The sequence below is a fragment of the Schistocerca cancellata genome, chromosome 1 (assembly GCF_023864275.1).
Source record: "Schistocerca cancellata isolate TAMUIC-IGC-003103 chromosome 1, iqSchCanc2.1, whole genome shotgun sequence".
NCBI lineage: Eukaryota > Metazoa > Arthropoda > Insecta > Orthoptera > Acrididae > Schistocerca > Schistocerca cancellata.
The window spans coordinates 759,660,011-759,683,273 of record NC_064626.1 but is presented as its reverse complement, the minus strand read 5'-3'; the positions used below and the strand labels follow the sequence as shown (position 1 = coordinate 759,683,273).

The window sequence follows — 23,263 nt, the reverse complement described above, 5'->3', positions numbered from 1 at the left end:
CCATCCGTACCATGAACCCTACACATCCTCATAGGCAGCACCTATATCCTCTCCCACATCTACTCTGCTATCCCTTCCCCTTCGCAACCCACACTTCTTCTGCACGCCCACTCTCCACCTTAGCAAATATTGCTGCTTACCTCAGAAGCAGTTGCAGTCAGAATTAGCACCTGGAGACAACAGTGGCTGTGTGTGTGTGTGTGTGTGTGTGTGTGTGTGTGTGTGTGTGTGTGTGTGTGTGTGTGTGTGTGAATGAGAGTTTTCTATGTTGGATGAAGGACTTAGTTCAATAGCTGACTATACCTAGCATTCTTTTTCATTGTGCTTGTCTGCAACTCTACTTGGTGAGTAGCAATCTATCCTTTCCATATTGTTGTTACCCTCAGACATACAATCGTATGTATGAGCAACTATAATATTCTGGCCAACTACACTGTACTGTTGCTGCAGCCCTGTTGGAGGCTCAACAGTATGTTGAGTGGTCACTTTAACTTCTTCCTTTATTTGTATTCACTCTAGCACTTTTTAATATCAACTATATAAACAACTGTGTTGCCTCCTCTTGACACTGAGGTCAGTGCTTTTCTCTCAAATTCTACATGAAAATTTCTCCCAGTTATTGAGCTTATCCTCATTATTCATGAATCATTGCTGGGCAGTGCTTTTGAAGTAAAAATAAGCATTAATGTAACACATCCCATGTGTTACATTTGATAATATGGCCCAATCCTCTTAAACTGTTAGTCTGATTATAAACGGCCTTTCACAAAAACACTAACAGCTGTCTAAAGTGCAGATAATCCATGGACATTTTTGTATGCAATAATCTCTTGACTATACAGACTTTAAGAATAATAAACAGCTTGCATACAGTTTACTCAACATGCAGATGACAGTTGTTGCTTGTCAGTTAACTGGAGACACTGCAAGTTTGGTGTTCCAAGATACCCAGCATCCCCACAAAACTATGTCCCACAGTGAACAGAATCATTTATCAAATACGAGAGCACATTCTTGAATGGAAGCCAACACTTACAAGTGAAAATAATTTTATTACATGAGCATGACTAAAGAACAGATGGGTTTGAATTGCCTACCGAACAAAGTGCCCTCCTTTTTACACATAACATCAAAACTTTCAGAATAATAATCATAGCAAGAAGTTTCTGAAATCTTTTAGAAGTCAATATTAAATAAGAAATGGTACTAAGAGGGGGGTTGGATCAAACTTGGGATCAATTCTAAATCACCCAGTAACTAAGTGCTACCCCACACCCAATGACAAACAGGCTTTGTTGATATGTCTACATTTTTAGATGTTGCTTTAAAAAACCACACGAATTTGACAGGTTGATAGGTAAGATGGAGTTACTTACCTCTACCATCTTTATCCATGGGAAATCAGCTAAAAACTGTTTGAAATCTAAATCTTCATGGCCTTCCTTGATAATATCCCTGAGGTAATGTTCAAAAAGCCTGAAAACAAACCGTATGTTCTTTAATTCATAAACAGATGAGAGGCTTGCTTTTTGACACACAATAAAGTTTCATAGCACATGATATCTCTGAAAATCGATGCAAATCATCAACATGTCTATCAATAAATCATAAACATATTTCAAGAAGTGGTAACAAATCAGTTACAGTTCAATTTACACTCAAATTAAAATGTGGCAATGCTTGTAGTTATCATCGAAAACAAATTTAAAAAATCCTTTAAAAGATACTTGGTAGTATGACATAAGCTTATTGATAATTTTTCACTGTAATTGAGGGTTTCATTGCTTAAGCTGCGAAAACCAACATACCAGCCAAAGAATTATAGACCAATCGTTGCTCAGCACCATATACAAGTGGCTTGAGAGGCTTCTACACAACTGATTGAGCCTAAGATACTGGAATCAATGGCAGATGAGCAAGCAGGTTTTCAACCAGCAAGAGGCTACACAGACCAAGTACCCTCTCTGACAACTCATATAAAGGCAATCTACCAAAAAAAACATTGATTTCTTTCAGAGATTTAAGTGCAGATCAAGATGATGTTAGCAGACATGAGCTGTTATACAAACTATTCTGGATAATTCTATGCAGCTGTAACATCCTCCTCACTGATAATATGCTTGCAGAGACAACTTTTAAAGTGGTTACCAAGGCAAGAATTAGCTCCAACAAAATATTAAACATCAGGCTGTCACATGGCTTAGCTTTCCTTCAGTCTTTATATTTCTGACATGACACATACAAAATCCAGGAAGGTCAGCTATGGAGAAAACTGGGCTGTAGTTGCACAACTTGAATCATTAGATGCCACCAAAAACAGCTTGAGCTGTGAGAGATAGCTGCTGAGTGACTATTTTCACTAATGGAGATGGTAGCTAAACAAAACTAAGATGGAAGTATAGTGCTTCCTCAATGTCAATTTTCAACAGCTATCCTAAATATCTACAAGTCTCTCTCTCTCTCTCTCTCTCTCTCTCTCTCTCTCTCTCTCTCTCTCTCTAAGAGGAGCACCTGACAGACTGCAGGTAAAATGAGGACAAATGTTAACATCATCCATAAACTGTCCAGCACCTCTTGTGGCGCCAAGGCAAATACGATTCACACATCAGCAGCTGAGCTCGTCTAATTGGTGGTGGAATACTGCGCCCCTGCACAGATTAACAGTTTGCAAATTGATGTAGTACTAAGTGACACTATGTACACTATCAATGGCACAATAAAATCCTGCCCTGTCATGTGGCTGTCCTCCTTGAGCCACATATCACTACCAGAGATATGGCATAAAAATGCCCTCCTTAGAGAGTACCACAAGATTAATCAGAACACTCAGTTACCGACACATAATGACATAGCTGACCTAGATCACAGGAGTCAGATATCAAGAATATCCCCAACAGTTACTGCTACAGAAGTGATAAAGTCAAAATTTGACTATCACAATGAATGAAAACAGCACTGGCAAGAGCACTGGCTACTAAATTGTCAAAACCAATCACGGAAAATATGGACAACATTATACCAAATACGTACTGGTCTATGGTAGAAGTGCCAACACCCTCCATAAAATGGGGAAGAGAGCATCACCAAAATGTGACTGCAGAAACAAAAACCAAACAACCCCATAAACAGTGGAAGACTGTCAAATCGGGCCTACAAGGGATTCTTCACCAATTTCCTGGCATCAACAGGAGGTGACTGAATATATCTGGTGCTTGGACGTTAATTTGTAACGGAGTTCGTAGATAATGTGTACATCGGCATATGAACTGTGCTATGTTTATTGTTGTCTGAATGTATATGCATCACAATGCACACCGTATTATAAATGAATAAATAAAATTAACCATCAGAAAAGCATGTAGTTTTCAACGTATATCTCATCACACACGCAAAGCACAATGCTAATGTGTTATAACCACTACCCACATTGTGAAGAAAAGGAAAAAAAATGAAGGGGGAAACAAGGAGAATTTGGGAGGGGGGTTGGGGGGGTGGGGGAGGAGGAGGAGGAGGAGGAGGAGGAGGAGGAGGAGGAGGAGGAAGAATAAAAAGAGCCAAATTTTCAAATACTCTGAAATATTTTATACAAAAATGAGTTCAGGTCACAGTGAAAAAAATGTTACTTTATTAATATTTTCCACAGCACCACTCTTAAAGGTACAAAATATACTGTCTGAGCAAAAAAGTGAAGTATCCAGAAGGGCGAAACAAAATGAAACATCATGGGTTGAAAAGGTTATTACAGTCATATTTCAGTCACAACAAAACTGAGTCCAATTTGCAAAGAACTTGGCTGTATCAGACCATTTATCATTATGACGCTGCACCGTATCTAGTCTGGTTAAATGCACTGAATCGGTTGGGAAGTGTGTCAAAGTCCTGAGGCAACCTGGCCCACAACTGTTGTAACTGGTACCCTGGATATTGGCACTGGAAGTGAGCTGATGTCCAATTTGTTTCTCACATCTTCTACTGAAAAAAGATCTGGGAACCTCACTTGCCACGGGAGTATCTCAACATCATGCAGGGAGTACCTCAACATCATGCAGAGAGTTCAGAGAGGCATGTGCAATGTGTGACACGGGACTGTCCTACTAAAAAATGGCACCGCAATACTGTTAGATGAGAGGTTACACATGAGGACGCAAGACATCTGTAACATACCATTGTGCCCCCCCCCCCCCCTCCCCATTTTGAGTCATCAGTCTTCTAACTAGTCTGATGCAGCCCGCCACGAATTCCTCTCCTGTGCCAATCTCTGCATCTCAGAGTAGCACTTGCAACGTACATCCTCAATTATTTGCTGGATGTATTCCAACCTCTGTCTTCCTCTACAGTTTTTACCCTCTACAACTCCCACTAGTACCACCGAAGTTATTCCCTTATGTCTAAACAGATGTCCTATCACCCTGTCTCTTCTCCTTGTCGGCTTTTTCCACATATTCCTTTCCTCTCCACTCCTGTGCAGAACCTCCTCATTCTTTACCTTAAAAGTCCACCCAATTTTCAATATTCGTCTGTAGCAGCTCATCTCAAATGCTTCGATTCTCTTCTGTTCCAGTTTTTCCACAGTCCGTGTTTCACTACCATACAATGCTGTGCTCCAAATGTACATCTTCAGAAATTTCTTCTTCGAATTAAGGCCTATGTTTGGTACTTCTAGACATTTCTTGGCCAGGAACAGCCTTTTTGCCAGTGCTAGTCTGCTTTTGATCTCCTCCTTTATCTGTTCGTCAGGGATTATTTTACTGCCTAGGTAGCAGAACTCCTTAACTTCATGACCATAAACCCTGATGTTAAGTTTCTTGCCCTTTTCAATTTTGCTACATCTAATTACTTTCGCCTTTCTTCAATTAACTCTCAATCCATATTCTGTACTCACTATACTGTACATTCCATTCAGCACATCATGTAATTCTTCTTCACTTCCACTTTCACTGTGCCTTAGAGTTCCCACAGACACTAGCTGCTGTGACCAGAGGCCATACTCAAAAAGTCCCTGTACCTAGGCGACACGACTAACACCACAGTGCCTGTCCAAAACATTGGAAGAAACGGATCTCTTCCTTAGTTGCTGCCACAGTCGCTGATGATGGTCATCTGGGGTACTGCAGAATCGTGATTCAATGCTGAATGCAATGTGACACCATTCATTGGCAGTCCATGCTTTATGGTACCACTCCACACAGGATGGTTATTCCCAGTCCGGCTAGCACTAGTCTCCAACCAATGATGCAGGATAAAACAGGATGTTGCTGGGAGTCCATTACATGTTCTCAGATAGCAGGCATAGATGGGAAAGGGTTACATTGTGCTTGTTGTACGATATCAGTGGTCCTCCCTTGCGGTGTTCAGATGTGCTCTCACATTACCATGCAGTCCAACACCAGACCACTGTCAGATTCGAATGCACCACAAATCTGGATACTGCACAATTTGACCAGCTGGCTGAATGGAGACCCACAATGAGGCCCTTTCCAAACTCTGTCAATTGCTCATAATGCTGTCTCGCCTGACTATGCAGCATCTTCGTGTCTTCACAGTGATCACACATCTCGTGCTGTTCAAGCCCTTATGTACCCTACCAGGTATAGCAACAACACTTAACATAAACACCACCAATGCAGTGTGGTGACCATTCTGCACATCACAGAGAACTGTGATCATTTACATAGTGCTTATAGTGTGTATGTGTATGTGCATGAAGTTACATTGACATCTGACCCTATCTTCTGGGTGCTTCACTTTTTTGTCAGGCATTGCAGGTTTTAACAGACAAGTATGTGCTGATGTTAAATATGCAAGGCAGGGAGAAAGTAATCCTAGGTACAAAAGTTCCTAGAATGAAGGAAGGAGATTAGTGTTTATTCTCACAGCGAGCAAGCTTATATTGGACAAGGGCAAGAATAAAATTATCATGTTCTTTGTTTAAAGAAATCTTCTCAACATTCACTCATCACCTCACTCAGTGGAATGCAATCTAGAAATCTATTTAAAAGTTCCAAGGTACTGAAATGTAAGGTCAGGCTGGCAACGAGAACTAAATAGAAGTATAGGATGTTTTTATATTCTTAATATAGTTCACTAGCACACATAATAGATACTATCTGCACTGATGAAAATAATGCAAAAAATATATTGCTTGCAGCAAAAATATAACAGTGCCTTATAAATGTAGAACAACAATATATTTGAAATGCAAACTACATTACAATAAATACACTCACACACACACACACACACACACACACACACACACACACACACACACACACACGGTGAGTCAGAAGGAAAGGTACATGCTTTGAGACACGATAGTATTAGTGATTCTGAACAAAAAACTTCACATTGACAAATGTCCTATTGCAAATGGTTTCTGAGATAGAACATATGTAATATCACTTTTGTACATTTTTCTTTAATAACTCTAAATCCGCACAGTCTAATGACAACATGTCTGAGTACACAATTAGAGCAAATTAAATTTGCAACCAAACAAAAGTTCCTATTTATTTTTTGTCTAGGACTAACAGTTTGTGTGAAGAGATTGCAAGAATATTGGAAAACTCGCGCAGCGAGCATGCGCTGTAACTTAAGTACTTTTTGTAGGCCTCAAGGTAGTTTTTCGACTTGATAGACCACAAGTGTCCTGCATCAAAAAGTTCGTCTCAACTTCCTCTACACTACTGTGGTACGTTGCTAATAATGACAATGAATAATACAGAAAATAAGTGTTCTATCTAGGAAACCATTTGGAATAGGGCACATGTCCACAGGAATATGAAAAATATGCACACTGTAATGACAGAAAAATGTTCAAGATTAGACGCACAGAATACGTAGCTAATGAGAAAAGAAATATGAGGCACAACAAAGAATGGACCAGTTGATGGGGGACATTCTGAGGCATCAAGAAATCACTATTTAGTATCAGAGGGAAGTGTGGGAGGCAAAAATTGTAGAGGTATACCAAGATAGGAACACAGTAAGCAGTTTTAAATGGATGTAGCTTGCAGCAATTATTCATAGATGAAGAGGCTTGTACAGGATCAAGGAATGTGGAGAGTTGCATTAAACAAGTGTTTGGACTGAAGACCACAACAACAACAACAAATATAAACATATAAAATTACAGTTAATCTTTCCAAATGAAAATTCCATCTTTTAGAATCACAAATCTGAGGGAGTAGTGTCATCACTAAAAACTGTTTTTCACTGTTGAAGCGTTCAGCTACTGTTTATATTGTACAGTCTCCCAAATGGTACTTTACGATTTCAATGTCATATAATTAAACTTGTAATTAACTTAGAGAAAAAAGTAATAATTGTCTGATTCACCAACTCAAAGCTTTTTTTATGTATGGTAATTGTGCTAATCCACCGTGTTACCACTTGTCTTGTACCAGCATCACTACCATGGCTGCCACAACATTTTGTGAGGCACCGATGTGAGCCATCGCTATTTGTTCAGCCCCTTGCCTCACCATGTTTCAGGCAGATAAACAGCTTGTCTTAACTACTGATCTTCCTAGTCTGTTCTAGGAGCTATGCTGGCCTATTTCAATCCTAGCAATTTGGAACAGCCAACAGCATGAAGTATTATGTTTGATGGCTGGTTGTGTAGATATGCTCTATGTACAATGTATCACCCTGATGCATGTATGTCAACTTTACTTAGTAATTTCAGGTCACCATTCTTAAAGTTAGCTACTTTTGTGGTCCTGCTATGTAGTACCAAGGAGCTGTGCCATTGGACTTCTACACGCTGTTGCAATGTGTGGGCACTGGAAGAGAGCTCCAATCTGTCAATGCTACTAAATGATGCAAATAGTATTACGTCAACTGTACTGTTTTACACTCAATGTTTTTCTTGTACAGCCTCAGTTACAATAATGGGTGAAGCAATCTATCTTTAGCCTTAACTCTTTGACAGATTGCAACACTTATGTGTATTTCTTTGACAATAGTCATTGAATCAATGACAGCTCTTGTAATGATCTTTCAGTTGTTTATGATTGTTTGCATTCTTTCACTCATCTTTTTGTTTCTGGATCTTTGAGGCACAGCCTAGCCACGACGTCCAAAGAACAAGCAAGCCTCCACAGCAGGTGGAGGCTCACAATTGCTGCTGCAACTTGCCAATGTCCAGAACTGCCACTTTACACACCCCATCTGTACGTATGTTAATAATATATACCACACTGGGATGTCCCGACATTTACAAACTGCGTACACTATGTTTTCAGTTACCACAAACATCTTTCATCGGCCTGAGAGGATAAAGGTGGAACTTGTTATTCCGAAGAATCCCATATTACACAACGTTTTTGCCTTCAAGATGCTCAACACGCCACAGGTGGTTTACTCCCAAATTGAGGAGGAGGTCCTCACTATTAATTAAGTGATCAAGAACTATCATGTGTTTTTATATAGTGTGAAATTTCACACAGTCACAGACCACAAGCCACTGTCTCCCTCTTTAGCAGCGGTGATGGCCAGAATGACCTCCAGTCCAGCCATTGGACCCTGTCCGTAATTAATTTTTGTCGTGCTACAGACTGACTCTCGTCAATAGTTATGATATGGATTTCGTGGGCCTCTTCTTGGATGCATTTTGGTGGCTCACCATTGATGCATACTCCCAGTTCCAGTACATTATCAACTGCCACTCGCCAACAACAGAGTCTACTGTGCACGCCCTCACCCAGAACCTCTCCACTAAAGGCCTCTTCCACCACACCCTGATTATGTACAACAGGCCCGCAATTAAAGTCTCATACATTTTAAGACTTTTGTGCACAGCACTACATCTACCATGACAGGCACCCCTGCTTCACCTGCAGTCCAACAGCGAGGCAGAATGCCTCATTCGGATCTTTAAAATGCAGATGAAGAAGTACATCGAGGATGCCCCGGCAGAAGAGTTGCTCACGTGTTTTCTTAATTCATACAGGTCCATTCGTATTAGCGAGAAGAGCCTGGTGAGGTTGCTGCGAGAGTGCCAGCCATGCACAGTGTAGCACCTCCTGCTGCTGATCCCACACGTGCCTCGTACACCTCACTCACTGTGTCACTGTGCTATGTGCAGACCCCCCCCCCCCCCCCACCTGGGATGCTGTGAATATTGGAATCTGGTGGTCTTTCAAGGACGTGGGTTCAGCATGTCTTCATGCTGCAAACGGATGACAAGCTCCTGGCTCACCATCACAACTAATTACATCCTTGGTGGACCACCACCACTGCCTCCGCACTTACCCCCTGAGCAACCCCCCCTACAGAAGCATGGTTTTCCATTATATCTAACACCTCTCAGGGAACCACCTCCGCCTTTGGTTCAGTCTCCTGTGCTGTGCTCCCTCTTGTCCAGAGCCCCCTCAATGTTATATTTTACACCCTGGCAGATCATGCGGGGGCCTGTAGCAGAGGAGATCCTTTAGCAGGCAGAGCTGCCAGGTGGACTGCAGGAGTTGTCAATTCACATTCCCACTCCCACACAGAGCCAGACATCCAAATGACTCCCACTATGGCACTGGTGCCCCCAGTGGCTGGTGTCGCAAAACGGGACATCTGCCCACACCGGAGTCATCATTGCCCGAGTTGGTTGCTTCCAGACCTACTCTCTGGTTGCTGTAAACAAGAAGCTTCTGTCAGTGTCAGCTGCAGTCTCTAAGCCCAGAAAGCTATTGACATCACCTCACCTTCCACTGTACTGCAGAACAGGCAACTGTATGGGTAAGAGATGATGGGGTTGCAGAAACTCACAACTCCACCTCCTCCCCCTCCCAATGGCGAGGACTGTGGTCACAGTCCGTGTTATCACTCGTCTAGTAACGGTGTCATCACTTCTGCTACCACAACATTTTGTGAGATGCCGATGAAGCCGTCGTTATTCAACTTACCTGTGACAGTGCCAAGTGGCATGCAACTGGCCATCAGGCAAAACAGCACTGGCCACCAGATGGCACCACAATCAAACAAATCAGAAGACAGCACCGCATTGGGGCCTGGGCATGCTGCTGATGGTCAGTGCCACCTCGCATTGACCACCAAACTAAGTTTATATAACCCTGGAAAGGAAAGCCCTTTGTTCCCACTTCGCTAATGTACTTCCTCATTGTAACCTGGACTCTGCTCTTGATATGAACTGGGATTTGTATCTTACATTTGTTTGGTCTTGGATTTATATGGAATATTGTAATTGTGTTCACATTAAAATGTTTAGAACTCTATGTGTGTTCTTACATGTGTGTACAATTACTAAAGTAAGTAATAAATGTTTTACCTTTCCAGATGACAAAAAAAGTTTTTTCTATTTTGTTCCAGGGTGGTAAGAGTGTGGTGTCATCAGAAGAGTGACATTAGGTGGTAAAGTTGGTACCTCACAATGGGACCACATACCAAAGCAGTCAATGGCACACACAGCCACGATTGAAAGACATCAAAGAAAACAGGTCCTCAAGAAGTTCCACACACTGCTGCTGCGTCAGAGAGCAGTGTCACTCACCCACTCTGATAGCAGCCTCATCATACTTCAGATTCAGCAGCAAGATAGTGTCATTAGAACAGTGTACTAAAGTTCAGAGTTAAATGTAACAAGTGATATTTGACTGTCATGTTGGCTGAGAACATTTCTGTGTAGAACAATTATTCAGTATAAGAGTTAAAAACAGTTGCGACAATAGCAGTATTATTATTTGACGTAATGTCTCTAACACTGAGTGTGCTCTAAGATTGTAGTATGTACTTAACATACCACAATTGAACGCAGATACCTTCTAAGATAAGTATTTGTAATGTATTTTACTAAAATTGATCTAAAGATATTTAAATATTTTAGAAGCTTCTCGACGTCCTCCAAAAGTAAAAACCATAGAACTGTCCTCTAGGCTTGTTACGACATATAAAAACAGTGACAAGGAGTTTTTTACTCTAATTCCACCTTCACCTGCCTCTGTTGACATGCTTGGTATTCTGCTAGTCACAATAGCAATAATTTTTCTGTGTTTTTATGTCTAATCTAAAGTGCTTAACCATGTATGAGATCTCACACAAACTATCACTAACAGAAGTTGTTCAATTTCATGTGCAACAGATTGAACAATTGTTGTTCAGTGTTCCAAAATGACAAAGTTACTGCTGCAACAAGCAGCACCCTGTGGCGCTGCACCCAACTTTCGTGCATTTAACGGCAAGGAAGAGGATCGGTTGGAATATCTTGCTCAGCTGGAAGTGCATTTCTAGCCTATAGCATTAAAGGTACAGCATGCATTGCGTTCTTTCTGTCCACCGTCGGAGCCAACGTCTATTGTTTACGTCTCAAACTGTATCTTGACCCACTTCTAGAAGATGTCGAATATGAGGAAATTGTCAGAAAATTTGAGTATTACAAGGTACATATTCATGTCGCTGTGGCAAGATTTAAGTTTTTCATCTTAAGAAGCAACCTGAACAGTCACTGAAACAGTTGATTGCTGAACTTAAAGGGCTACGCTACGCGATGCAATCGTGCAAAATGTGTCAGACGCACTCATATCTGCTGCTATCCTAAAACTGCCAAATCTGAATTTGTAAACAGTTCTTTCAATTGTAAAGTCTCAAAGTACTGTGGATACAACTAAAATTAATTTTGAGGCTCCATCTATTTCTTTTGTTTGTGGTGCACCAGGCACTCAGACTACAGTTAGTGTTAAAGTGAATAAAAATAGGGCTCAGATTAAAAGTAAACATAACATCTTTGTCATATTGCACACAAGTTGTAATTAAAACACAAGTTGTAATTAAGAATAAGGTGCAGATGTCTTGTCCACAGTGTTTTTGTTTACAGTGTGGCAAGGGCTGTCATATTCAGACCATCTATTTTACGACTCCACAACCACAGAGTAGCTATCAGCAAGTTAATGTTGAAACGGTCAAGCCAGTGCAGCAGGCACAAACGATGTCTCACTTTTTTTGTTTTGTGGGCACCTTCTACTGTCATCCACAGACAGAAGAATAAACTTTTTTTCCACTTAAGAGTGGCTCACAACGAAGTTAAATTTCAAATGGACGCAAGTGTGTCTATTACCCTAATCAATACAGATATATATGACATGTTCAATAGCCCACAGCTGCAAAAGCCTCCTTCTATTTTATCTGCATGTAATGGGCACAAAATACCAGTACCAGGTGTGTGCAGATTTCCAGCAACTTTTTGTGACATTACAAAGTGAGTTTTGTTGCATGTGCTATCATCTAGAAATAGTGCAAACAAAACATGATTTTATAATGCTAGGCCTGACCTCCATGCTTTATGTGAGCAGGTTGCAAAGGAACTCCAGCGATAGAAAGGCAATGGAGTGATACAAACCATTTCTGTAAGACAGTGGACATCACCCCTGGTGATAATTAAAAAACACAGTAAGCCCATGAACTGCTGTGGGTTCATTTTTTCTCCCATGACCGGAGGAATTAATGGACAGGGTGGGACATGTCAGCCTCTTTTCAAAGATTGAGTTATGTGAGGCATATTTACAGTTATCTCTGGATGAGCAACCAAGCAATTTTTTGTGATCAATGCTCACCTGTGATTGTTCCAGTTTCAGAAACTATCATGTAGATGTGCTTCATCTCCTGTTATTTTTCCACATTTCCCGGAACAATTAACAGTTAAAGTCCCCTCATGTAATAATAGTTATCAAACGACATATTTCTGCTGGCAAATTTAGATTGTTTACTTCAAGTACTCAACAAAAAAATGGTTCAAATGGCTCAGAGCACTATGGGACTTAACTTCTGAGGTCATCAATCCCCTAGAACTTAGAACTACTTAAACCTAACTAACCTAAGGACATCACACACATCCATGCCCGTGGCAGGATTTGAACCTGCGACCGTAGCGAAGTACTCAACAAGGCTGGCTTAAAATGTAGCGTGGAAAAGTGCTCCTTCTTACAAGAACTCGAATATTTATGAAATGTAATAAATGCACAGGCTGTTCCTCCTGATCATTCACATTTTTCTGTGATTAAAGATTTGCCAGCACCCCATAACGTCATGGAGTTAAAGGCCATCGCAGTTAAATCAACATATTACATTAAGTTTATTGCTAACACTGTGCAAACTGCTGTTCCACTTAATCAGCTGCAATGGAAAGGTGTTTCCTTTGTGTGGTCCCATGAATATCGGGACACATTTCAGCAGTTACAGGACACTTTGTTAAGTCACCTTCGTCATCTAATTCATTTGCATCAAGCTAAGCCCATCGCATGGATGCATCTTCTGCAGGGACTGGAGCAGTGCTCTGCAGGGCTCTGTTATTGTCTTATTATCAATACAAGTTGTAGTACAGGCCCACTGCACAACATTCGATCACTGACTTGTCTTGGTTACCATTCAGTACTGACACAGGATTTGACTCATTGGAGGAATTATGTTATCAAAACTCTTGCTCAAGATTTTGAAATTCTTCATAATTTTTCTCTTTGTTTTCAGTGTACTGCTGGTGCAACAGCTTCTGACCCAGCTCTTCAGGTACTTTTGCAATACATGCACAATGCGTGGCCACTGTGTCTGAAAGACAGCCCCCAGCCAGCTGCATGTAATTATTTTTCGCACATAATGTGCTCTCTGTCCAGTTCAGGTGTTCTGCTGCAACGTACAGAGAATGCTAATGTGCGGGTTGTGGTTCATCGTTTCTTCTAGTGGGAAGTTTTGTTTTTGTTACAGCAAGGTCAATGGAGCAAAGTTTGCACAAAGCAACTTGTCTGACATCATTGTACTTGACAGAGCATAGACACCCAAATTCAGCAAATTACCTCTCACTGCATAGCTTGTGCAGAGCACCAGTGTGCTCTGTCACAATGCTTTTCCCTGTGGCCACATCCAACTGGACTGTGGTAATGCTTGCACACTGATTTCATGGATCCATTCAGGAACTTGTGATGGTTGTTGGTGATTGATATGTACAGAAAATTGCCATCTGTAGTCCCCATAATATTCGCCACTACTTTCAGTAGTTTACAAGCTCTGTTCCCTATTTTCTGTCTCTAAGGTTTCTCGAGATTCATGTCTTGGACAATGGATCACAGTTCACGCCAGCCAATTTCCATTGGTTTTGTGCCAGCAACAGCACACACCATGTAACTATCACTCCTTTTCACCATGAGTCTAATGGTGAAGCTGAACGGTTCTTTTGAAAGCAAGTAACATGGAGAAACACCATCCGTTCCTCAGATGGGAGCAACCCTTGAGGATATTTGTTTCCTCCTACCACTCCGTGACACATGATGGAATGTCGCTAGCAGAATTAAATGTCACTCGCAGAATTAAATGTCGCTGGCAGAATTATTATACGGTTATTGTCAGCGTACCCTGTTAAATCTTCTGTGGCCACCATGGAATGTTTGTTCCACCAGGTCAGACAATGTTTCAACTGTAGGACAATGTTTATGGCAAGAAACAGCATTGGGAGCACGGTGTCATCACAGAACTATTGGGTCATTCATCTTACATGTTCAAGGTCCCTCTGGGCTGCACCTGCGACACCAGAGTCAGCAACGGCACTCTTATGTCAGTGACTCAAGCACATAATTTTTGCGTGCTCACCCAGCATGCCACAGGGATCTGCAACAGCAGTCATCTCCATGTTTTTAGTAGACCAACATATGATTCCTGACGATAGGCAGCAGTCTTTTAATCATTGCAGAGACTACGATCTGGTTGGTTGACTAATCTTGTACATTTTTCCACCACGCCCTTGCTACATTGATATTGTAAATGGCTGAAAGCAAAAGGAAATTACTGCTGCTATACTTTCTGAAAAGATGCATCTCTTCTGCATTATTTAATGATGATGGCATCAGACTAGGTAAAGTATTCTTGAGTTCAAAGCAGTGATGAAGAGACTTGCATAGTTTAAACTAGGATGGAGAGCCGCACCAAACCAGTCTTCAGCCTGAAAATCAAGATTCATGGCATTCTTATCATTCTTATGCTGTATTCACGTATATAAACATGACTGCATTTATGAGAAATTGTTGGCAGTGTGGACAAAGAAACACTTTAAATGTTGTGTCTGGAATGAGCAAAAATTGATATCAGCTTCTCCAAACATATATATGCCTGCTATGGTGTTTTTCCCAAAAAAAACTGCAGGGTAAAAATGTCGACTGCATATTTAAAGCTTAAAATTTTACATTAAAATGCTCATTTTTCTGTTGTACACATGATCTGCTTAAGTTCCAAATGATGCCAAATTACTCTGAATGACAGCATATAGGTTGCCACAGTAATTTGAACCCAATTTGTGTGTGCAACAATAAGAAGCTCATTCAGTAATGGAATTAATGAGTCTAAGATGCAGAAGGACGCTTCTTACAATTGAATATATATTTATGTATCTGTATGATGTCATAATCAGTGCGCAGGACTGCTGCTGCTGTCTGTACTGCATGCTTCTGCCATGATGCTAACTCGTGCGGGAGTGATAGCCTCTTGTATGCCGTCTGCAAGTTCCACAATGGTGTCCAGTGACATCTCCCATTTGGAATACAATAATTGTCCTAGCTTGTGGTGGTAGACTCCATATTGTACGTAACAGGTTGTCAGGAACAGTACCGATGTCCACCTTGACCCTCAAGTGCTGAAGGTGCTGGGGTGAATTACAATCCCAATGTCTTCTTGTGTGAGTACCTGTCGGATGGGGTCTTCTTGTGAAGTGGTCTTTGGATGAGTCCAATTTTTAGTTTCCTATAAGATCCATCCACCAGCAGCGCAATTATAATATCCTGATCTTCCATGGCACATTGATGGACAAGTTGGCTCAATAATAAAGAAAAACGTGTTGAATCAACAGTAATTCCAGAATAATGAATATCTGCCTGCACTTGAGCGAAATACAGTACACGATCGCATGGCCAGAATGGTGGCTAAGCTTGATACTCTGGATTCTTCTTACATCTTGTAATTGTCTTCTTGTGTAGTTCTTTAGGTTTGGATCATGTAGGGGTCACCAGTTGTCTGTAGAGTTGTGATTAGGACTGTTCAACTCTGTTACGCTTGTATCTTCCAAGCTTATGAACAGTTTGGAAATGCTTTACACGAGTTAAAAGGCTGAAACAGTTAACGATGAGTCAGTAATCATGCTTTATGTAACTGTGCAGTCTCTTCAAGAGTGAGTGAAAAATAAGGAATAAAGAGCACTGTCACTGCAACATCATCTGTGGTGGCATGCGCAATTACACTTGAAAAACTTGATGACAACATACAGCAGGCAACGGCAAATGATCATGACATGTTGCTAAGATCTTTTGTATATGTAAAGTCGTCTTTTTTTTTTTTTTTAAGAATATCTTTCAGGATTCCTCGTTTTTATAATAACAGTTTTTTGAGGACTGTTATCCTCTACAATGAACACAAAATTGTGTATTAGACATTGCTGTTGTCATAAGGATACTCCTGTTAAAATCTTTCTGCATGTACGGAAGCAGTAGATGAGTATGACGTCGAGGATCAACAGCAATTATTAAATTAGTATTATTATAGGATTATCATATATTATGCAAATGTTTAATTGTACTTTTCTCATGGCATTCAATACTTTGTGCTCTTTAGCTAAGAGTAGAAACAGAATCATGTCAGTCCATTGAATTATGGTGTAATGAAGTTATATCTTAGTTAAATGAAATAGTATTTTTTAGTAGTTTTATGTAATTTTTCCCTTCTAATAACACCTTATAATTAATTAAAATACCTTCTACAAACAATAAATTACTTAAACTGCTAACACATTGTTAAGATTTGGAGACACATTTAGATAGTTGAATCTATCTTGTAGGTACAATGTGTTGTTAATTCCACTGCATACAGAATGCATCAAATAGAACTTGTGCTGTATACTTAAAAATATAATTATATTGACCAACAAATTTTTTAAGAACTCAAATGCAATAAATTGCAGTGGCTTTACGATAAGTTTTTCATAGCCCACCTGTTTATATCCCATACTGCATACTGCAGCTGATTTTCTGTACAATACTCTTCAAGAGACTTAAGGAGATCAACATAATTTACAGGTGGCCAACTAATGTCTTCTGACAATTGGAGACTATGCATCAACTGTGAAAGAAATTTTAAGAAGTTTAATATTTTCATATTTTAAGGAGTCTGTTACAAATACAATTACTATACCAATTCTTCATACCAACCCGAAGCACTACAGAGGGAGAGTGGGGGGGGAACAGAGAGAGAGAGAGAGAGAGAGAGAGAGAGAGAGAGAGAGAGAGAGAAGAAATATTTCATAACTGCAAAACGGGAGTTATTTAACACTCTCCACATTAACTAACATGGGATATGCATAGAATGCCAGTATGAAATTCCAAATCTGTTTAATGAATATATTTCATCTACTGTAAAACCCAGAAATCAAACTTTCAGAGATCTCTAGGAAAACATGTAACTGTACCAGACAACTGTAGCATTTACACCATGTATCCCAGATCCATTAGGACTGCGGCTACGAAAAATGGAAGTCATGGATTAATGGATTACAGTCTCCCACTGAATTAATACACAGCAGATACTGTTTTAAAAGTATTTTGAAATAGTAACTACGGTGCTTTTTCGGAACTGTATTTAGCAGTGAATACAGCAGCTGATCCAGGACTGTGATCAGTATGCTGTCCAAAAATTGCACACAATCTTCACCTTGTGGGCTGGGACATTGCCATGGATGAGCAACCAGCTTCTCATTATTTGGGTCAAATTCATCGAGTTCTCACCCACAAACACCAAACTTAATGTTGCCTCGCTGCTCCACCATCATTTTCCGACGAATGTCAGACACATACATTCGCAGACAGGACACCTACTGCAACGATGTTAGCACTTTGACCTTCTACATGGCTGTTGCTGAAACTACAAGGATCGTAACACCACAAGTCACAATGAGGAAGCATTAGAGTTCGAAATATCATATAAGCAGTCCTAACAGAACTGGGATACACTGTGTATATTTGCCTAATTGACATAAATTAAATACACATACATAGTACAGCAGTTTCAAAAATTTAGACAGTGCCTGACTTTATGGCCTTCCTTAGACATACACTATGTGATCAAAAGTATCCAGACACCCCCAAAAACATATGTTTCTCATATTAGGTGCATTGCACTGCCACCTACTGCCAGGTACTCCATATCAGCGACCTCATTACTCATTAGACATTGTGAGAGAGCAGAATGGGGCACTCCGCGGAACTCCCAGACTTTAAATGTGGTCAGGTGATTGGGTGTCACTTGTGTCATACGTCTGTATGCAAGATTTCCACACTCCTAAACATCCCTAGATCAACTGTTTCCGATGTGATAGTCAAGTGGAAACATGAAGGGACACGTACAGCACAAAAGCGTAGAAGCCAACCTTGTCTGTTGACTGACAGAGACCGCCAACAGTTGAAGATGGTCACGATGTGTAATAGGCAGACATCTATCCAGACCATCACACAGGAATTCCAAACTGCATCAGGATCCACTGCAAGTACTATGACGGTTAGGCAGGAGGTGAGAAAATTTGGATTTCATGGTTGAACGGCTGCTCGTAAGCCACACATCATGCCGGTAAATAGCAAACGTCACCTCGCTTGGTGTAAGGAGTGTAATCACTGGATGACTGAACAGTGGAAAAACATTAAGTGGAGTGACAAATCATGGTACACGATGTGGCAATCCGATGGCAAGGTGTGCGTATGGCAAATCCCTGGTGAACATCATCTGCCAGTGTGCGTAGTGCCAACACTAAAATTCGGAGGTGGTGGTGTTATGGTGTGGTTGTGTTTTTCAAGAAGGGGGCTTGCACCCCTTGTTGTTTTGCACTGCACTATCACAGCACAGGCCTACATTGACATTTTAAGCACCTTCTTGCTTCTCAGTGTTGAAGAGCAATTCGGGGATGGTGACTGCATCTTTCAACAAGCACCTGTTCATAATGCACGGCCTGTGGCAGAATGGTTACACGACAATAACATCCCTGTAATGGACTAGCCTACACACCTGAGTTCTGACCTGGATCCTATAGAACAGCTTTGGGATGTTTTGGAACGCTGACTTTGTGCCTGGCCTCACCGATCAACATCAGTACCTCTCCTCAGTGCAGCACTCTGTGAAGAGTGGGCTGTCATTCCCCAAGAAACCTTCCAGCACCTGACTGAACATATGCCTGAGTGGAGGCTGTCATCAAGGCTAAGGGTGGGCCAGTACCATATTGAATTCCAGCATTACTGATGGAGGGCACCACAAACGTGTTAGTCATTTTCAGCCAGGTGTCCACATACTTTCAATCACATAGTGTACAAATTGAGTCTAAGAGTTAAAAGACAGTTCCTTCTTGCTGACACATCATGCAACTTAGAGTATGAAATAGCTGCTTTCCAGCACATTAAAATCTCATCAATGTTAACTGAGAACGGAAGACATATGATACACAAAAGCTTAAAAACTTCATTACATTCGACTTAATATTAGTTAAAACATTGGGCAAGCCTTCATTTAAATGCCATAGCTACATTTCTGTGAACACAGAATATTTCTTTTTGTTTGTCTTCTTTATTTGTCTTCTTTTTTTTTTATTTCCATCATCATCACAATCTGAATAACTGTAATTATTTCAAACAGTTAAATAATAAAGAGCAAACCACAAATACTGTTCAACTTACATCAAACAAAAATTTGCAGTAGTGTGGAGATCCCCAGTACTTTGGGCACACTTGGAATCCACTTGCGTGCTGTGAGGGATCATCTAAATGATCCTCAAATTCTGGTGGTCCAAATGAGTATTCTAAGAGATCCTCATCCAGACAAGCAAACAGCAGTCTATCAATTGCTGCATTATATAGATGAATAATAGTCTTGGGATTCTATGTTCAAAAATGAAGGAAAAGAAAAAAAGTACAATGAAATATCAAGAAAACAAATTATAACATTATAGTAGGCATTGAAAATGTTACTGCTTACTGTGGGTGAGCAAACGAACATTTAGCTGGTGATGTTTTGCAGCTGCATTTGTGTTTAGCATAGTGTGAAACATCTAATTTCAAAAATTAACTTCTTTTCTGAGAAGTCAACTTGCTTACATATGTTTTAATGTAAGAGTTTGCCTCTCAATCCAAAGTTCCTTTCCTTCCTTCTGATGTACGCATTAGCTACCTCAGTTGCTCCATCATCATAGCACCGAATCCTATCCTACTCTCAAATATGCAGTTATCTGCTGTCTCCGAATGACATGTTGACTAAAATCTCACTGATTACACATATTATATTGACTATGTAGGAGGGTCAGTCAATAAGTAATGCCTGACATTTTTTTTCTCAGAACATATTTATTGTTAAGAGTCAGAATTTGGTGACAATATAAATCAACATGTGTTGTCCATGTCCTATTTTTCTACGCAGTCTCCACCACATTCTATGGCCACATGCCAAAATTATGGAAGAGCCTGTATTTCCTGTTGGTAAAAGCTCTTATCCTGTTTTCATTGCGTTATTGACACTCTCATCATCTTCAAAGCGTGTTCCCCATAGAGAATCTTTAAATGGCTCAAAGAGATGGAAGTCCGAGTGTTCCAGGTCTTTGAATCTTGTGGTCCGCTGTGAGCATTCGTTGAACACATCGTGAGCACCTCTTTGAAGATCCAAGAGTCTCGGTCCTTGCACACGAACAGCCAATGCTGACCAACAACTGTAGAGCCTATTGGTGAGTTGTGATGCGCCAGTTGGCACAAATAATGGCATCCGCATGATTCAGCGTGTCTGGAACAGTGGCTGCGACAGGACGCCCCGAGCATGGCTGATCATGGAGCTCTGTTTCTGCATTTCCTGAGGCTGTAACATTTTTACCCATCACCCAACTGTACTCCTATCAACTGCAGCATCACAAATGTTTATGGATATTCACCATGGTTTCTTTTTCTGTACACAAGAATTCAATAACAGCACACTGCTTGCAACGCAAGTCATTTGTAGATGCCATTATGACACTCTCTACGGCTCTGCTATATGCCAGAATGGTTCGAAACTTCACCGGCGCACAGAACAAACATCAAATGTGAAGCACCAACAAGGATGTTTATCTATGTATATTAATGGCTTAAAAAAAAAATGTGGGACATTACTTATTGAACGACTCTCGTATTCTTCTTCTGTGACAATCAGATTGTGTTTCCCTAAGTATTACCACGACAGCAGAATTTATATGTAAATCACATTTTGTATACAGGTACATGAACAGAAAAATATGTTATGGGATATCTTTAAATGTAACCTATAACAATTTTCAAACAATGGAAAATCCAGGGTGGAATGTAACAATATTATGAGAAGGAAAGTGGCTACTCACCATATAGCAGAGATGCTGAGTCGCAGCTAGGCACAAAAAAAAGACTCTCACAACTGTGGTTTTTGACACCACTGCTCCCAGTGAGAAATTTAAAAAAGCTGAAGGTGACATATTTCCTTTTATGATAAAGTAGTATCTCATTAAATTTGATTTATTATAATTGTGCATGCAAATTATGCACTCATGAGAAGCTGAATTAGAGAAAGCTACCTAGAAGTGTGTAAAACTTCTTTCTCTCTGACAATGGCAATATGCCATGGCTTGCTCATCATGACACACCAAAAATGTTGAGGTGCCATCCTGACCCATGATCGCTCAACCACTGTTCACAGCTCATTGATACTGATCAAAGCTGGGGCCAGGGTGTGCACACATTGCTCAGTAACATCGTATAATGTGTACAACAGATTAGAGATCAGTTGATCTGGGGCACTAAGCACAAACTTTCATCTACATAGTTGTTTGCTCACACCATCTTGACACTATTCATGCACTATGGGACATTGTATTGCCTTTCTGAAGATACAGGTCATTTGCAGAGCTGTAAAGTGCTGTCCATCCACTACCTGGCAGCAAACAAATGCCCTCATATGCTGTTCTTGACTGTTCTACCAACACCCAGTATGAAGTCTAACCACATCTCACTCATCTGTGACACAGGACTAGTCCATTCAGTCTCCCTCTTACATGGCAGCTACCTCTCATTCAGTTGCTCATTGCATCCCACTCATCTCACATTCCTACTGGCTCTTTCAGTTAATTATTTTTTCATATATCTCTTTGGAGGAATTTGCTGCTTGTGCACTTTTTACTTTATTATTTAGTTTATTCTTTTTACTCACTCTCTTAATGTTCTTCAATAATTTCATTGCATTTTTCTCTATATGACATTGAACAGACATAACATCAAGGACAGTGTGATGGTAGGTTAGGGTCTTAATGTTCTCTCAACAGTGACGTAATTATAGGTGGAACACAGGGTTTGGTTCCAGCTAAAGATGGGTCAAGAAATCGGCAGTGTTCTTTTCAAAGTTATCGTCTGTGTTTGGCGTAAGCAATTTAAGGAAATTATGGAAAATCTAGCTCTTTGTAGGACAGAGAGATGAGACCAACATCCTACCAAATGGCAGTGTATTGTCGCACCAATAAACCATCTCATTCAGTGATAGTGGAAGGAAATATTCTGGAGACATAACAAACCCTATGTTTATCTGATAAACTGGCAATGCTATGAACATCAAAGTAAACAGATAAAATTTAAGTAATAACAAGAAATGGAAATGTCTCAAACACATGATATTTTAGATAGAAGTGGGACAGTGGAGGTGTATCTACTGCACCACCTGTTTCTGTGTGCAGGTTGGAAGTTTGTTATGAGAAGACTGTAAGAGTGGCAGTCCACTGACGATGACAAATGTTAGCTGCTAGTTTCACAGACACTGTGTGAAAGAACATGGAGTAATTATAAGCTATTCTTTGCTGTGTTACTGAATGAGATTATTGTAAAAAGACTACCGAGCAGTTGACTACAGACTTTTAACTTACTTCATGACTCACCTCGGAACAAGGCAAGACGCATGTGATGTTCACGAATTATTTGGTTGTCACGTCAATGCAATTATGAATGTGTTTAATTGAGTCTAATGTTTGATGACTATGCTGATTTGAAGAAATTTAAATGTCTGTACGAGAAATGGTAAAGTTGTTTCCTGTGAAACTCATATTGTAATTGAACTGAAAGTATTCTGCTAGTACCCAAATATTTCAAGAGTAGAGAAATAGTCAAATTCTTATAACCAGCAATAGTCTTCAGAGAAGAAGCTTTTGGGAGATCGACGGAGCTGATTATCCAGAGAAGAGGATCAGATAAACAAATCACATAAGTCAACTGATGGG

General features: G+C 40.3%; 1 protein-coding gene across 3 annotated transcripts in view; it reads right to left on the bottom strand.

Annotated features, from left to right (window-relative positions):
* The window catches only part of LOC126186300 (germinal-center associated nuclear protein), a 304,544-nt gene that overhangs the window by 70,886 nt on the left and 210,395 nt on the right, over positions 1 to 23,263 (bottom strand). For all 3 annotated transcript variants that reach the window (XR_007537424.1, XM_049928199.1, XM_049928198.1), the window contains exons 20-22: positions 19,689 to 19,889; positions 16,967 to 17,094; positions 1,377 to 1,476 (exon numbers count right to left, since the gene is read on the bottom strand). Coding sequence is in view for 2 of the 3 variants with exons in the window: in XM_049928199.1 (XP_049784156.1) it covers positions 1,377 to 1,476; positions 16,967 to 17,094; positions 19,689 to 19,889 (429 nt within the window). In the remaining variant the exon portion in view is untranslated. The remainder of the gene's footprint in view (positions 1 to 1,376; positions 1,477 to 16,966; positions 17,095 to 19,688; positions 19,890 to 23,263) is intronic.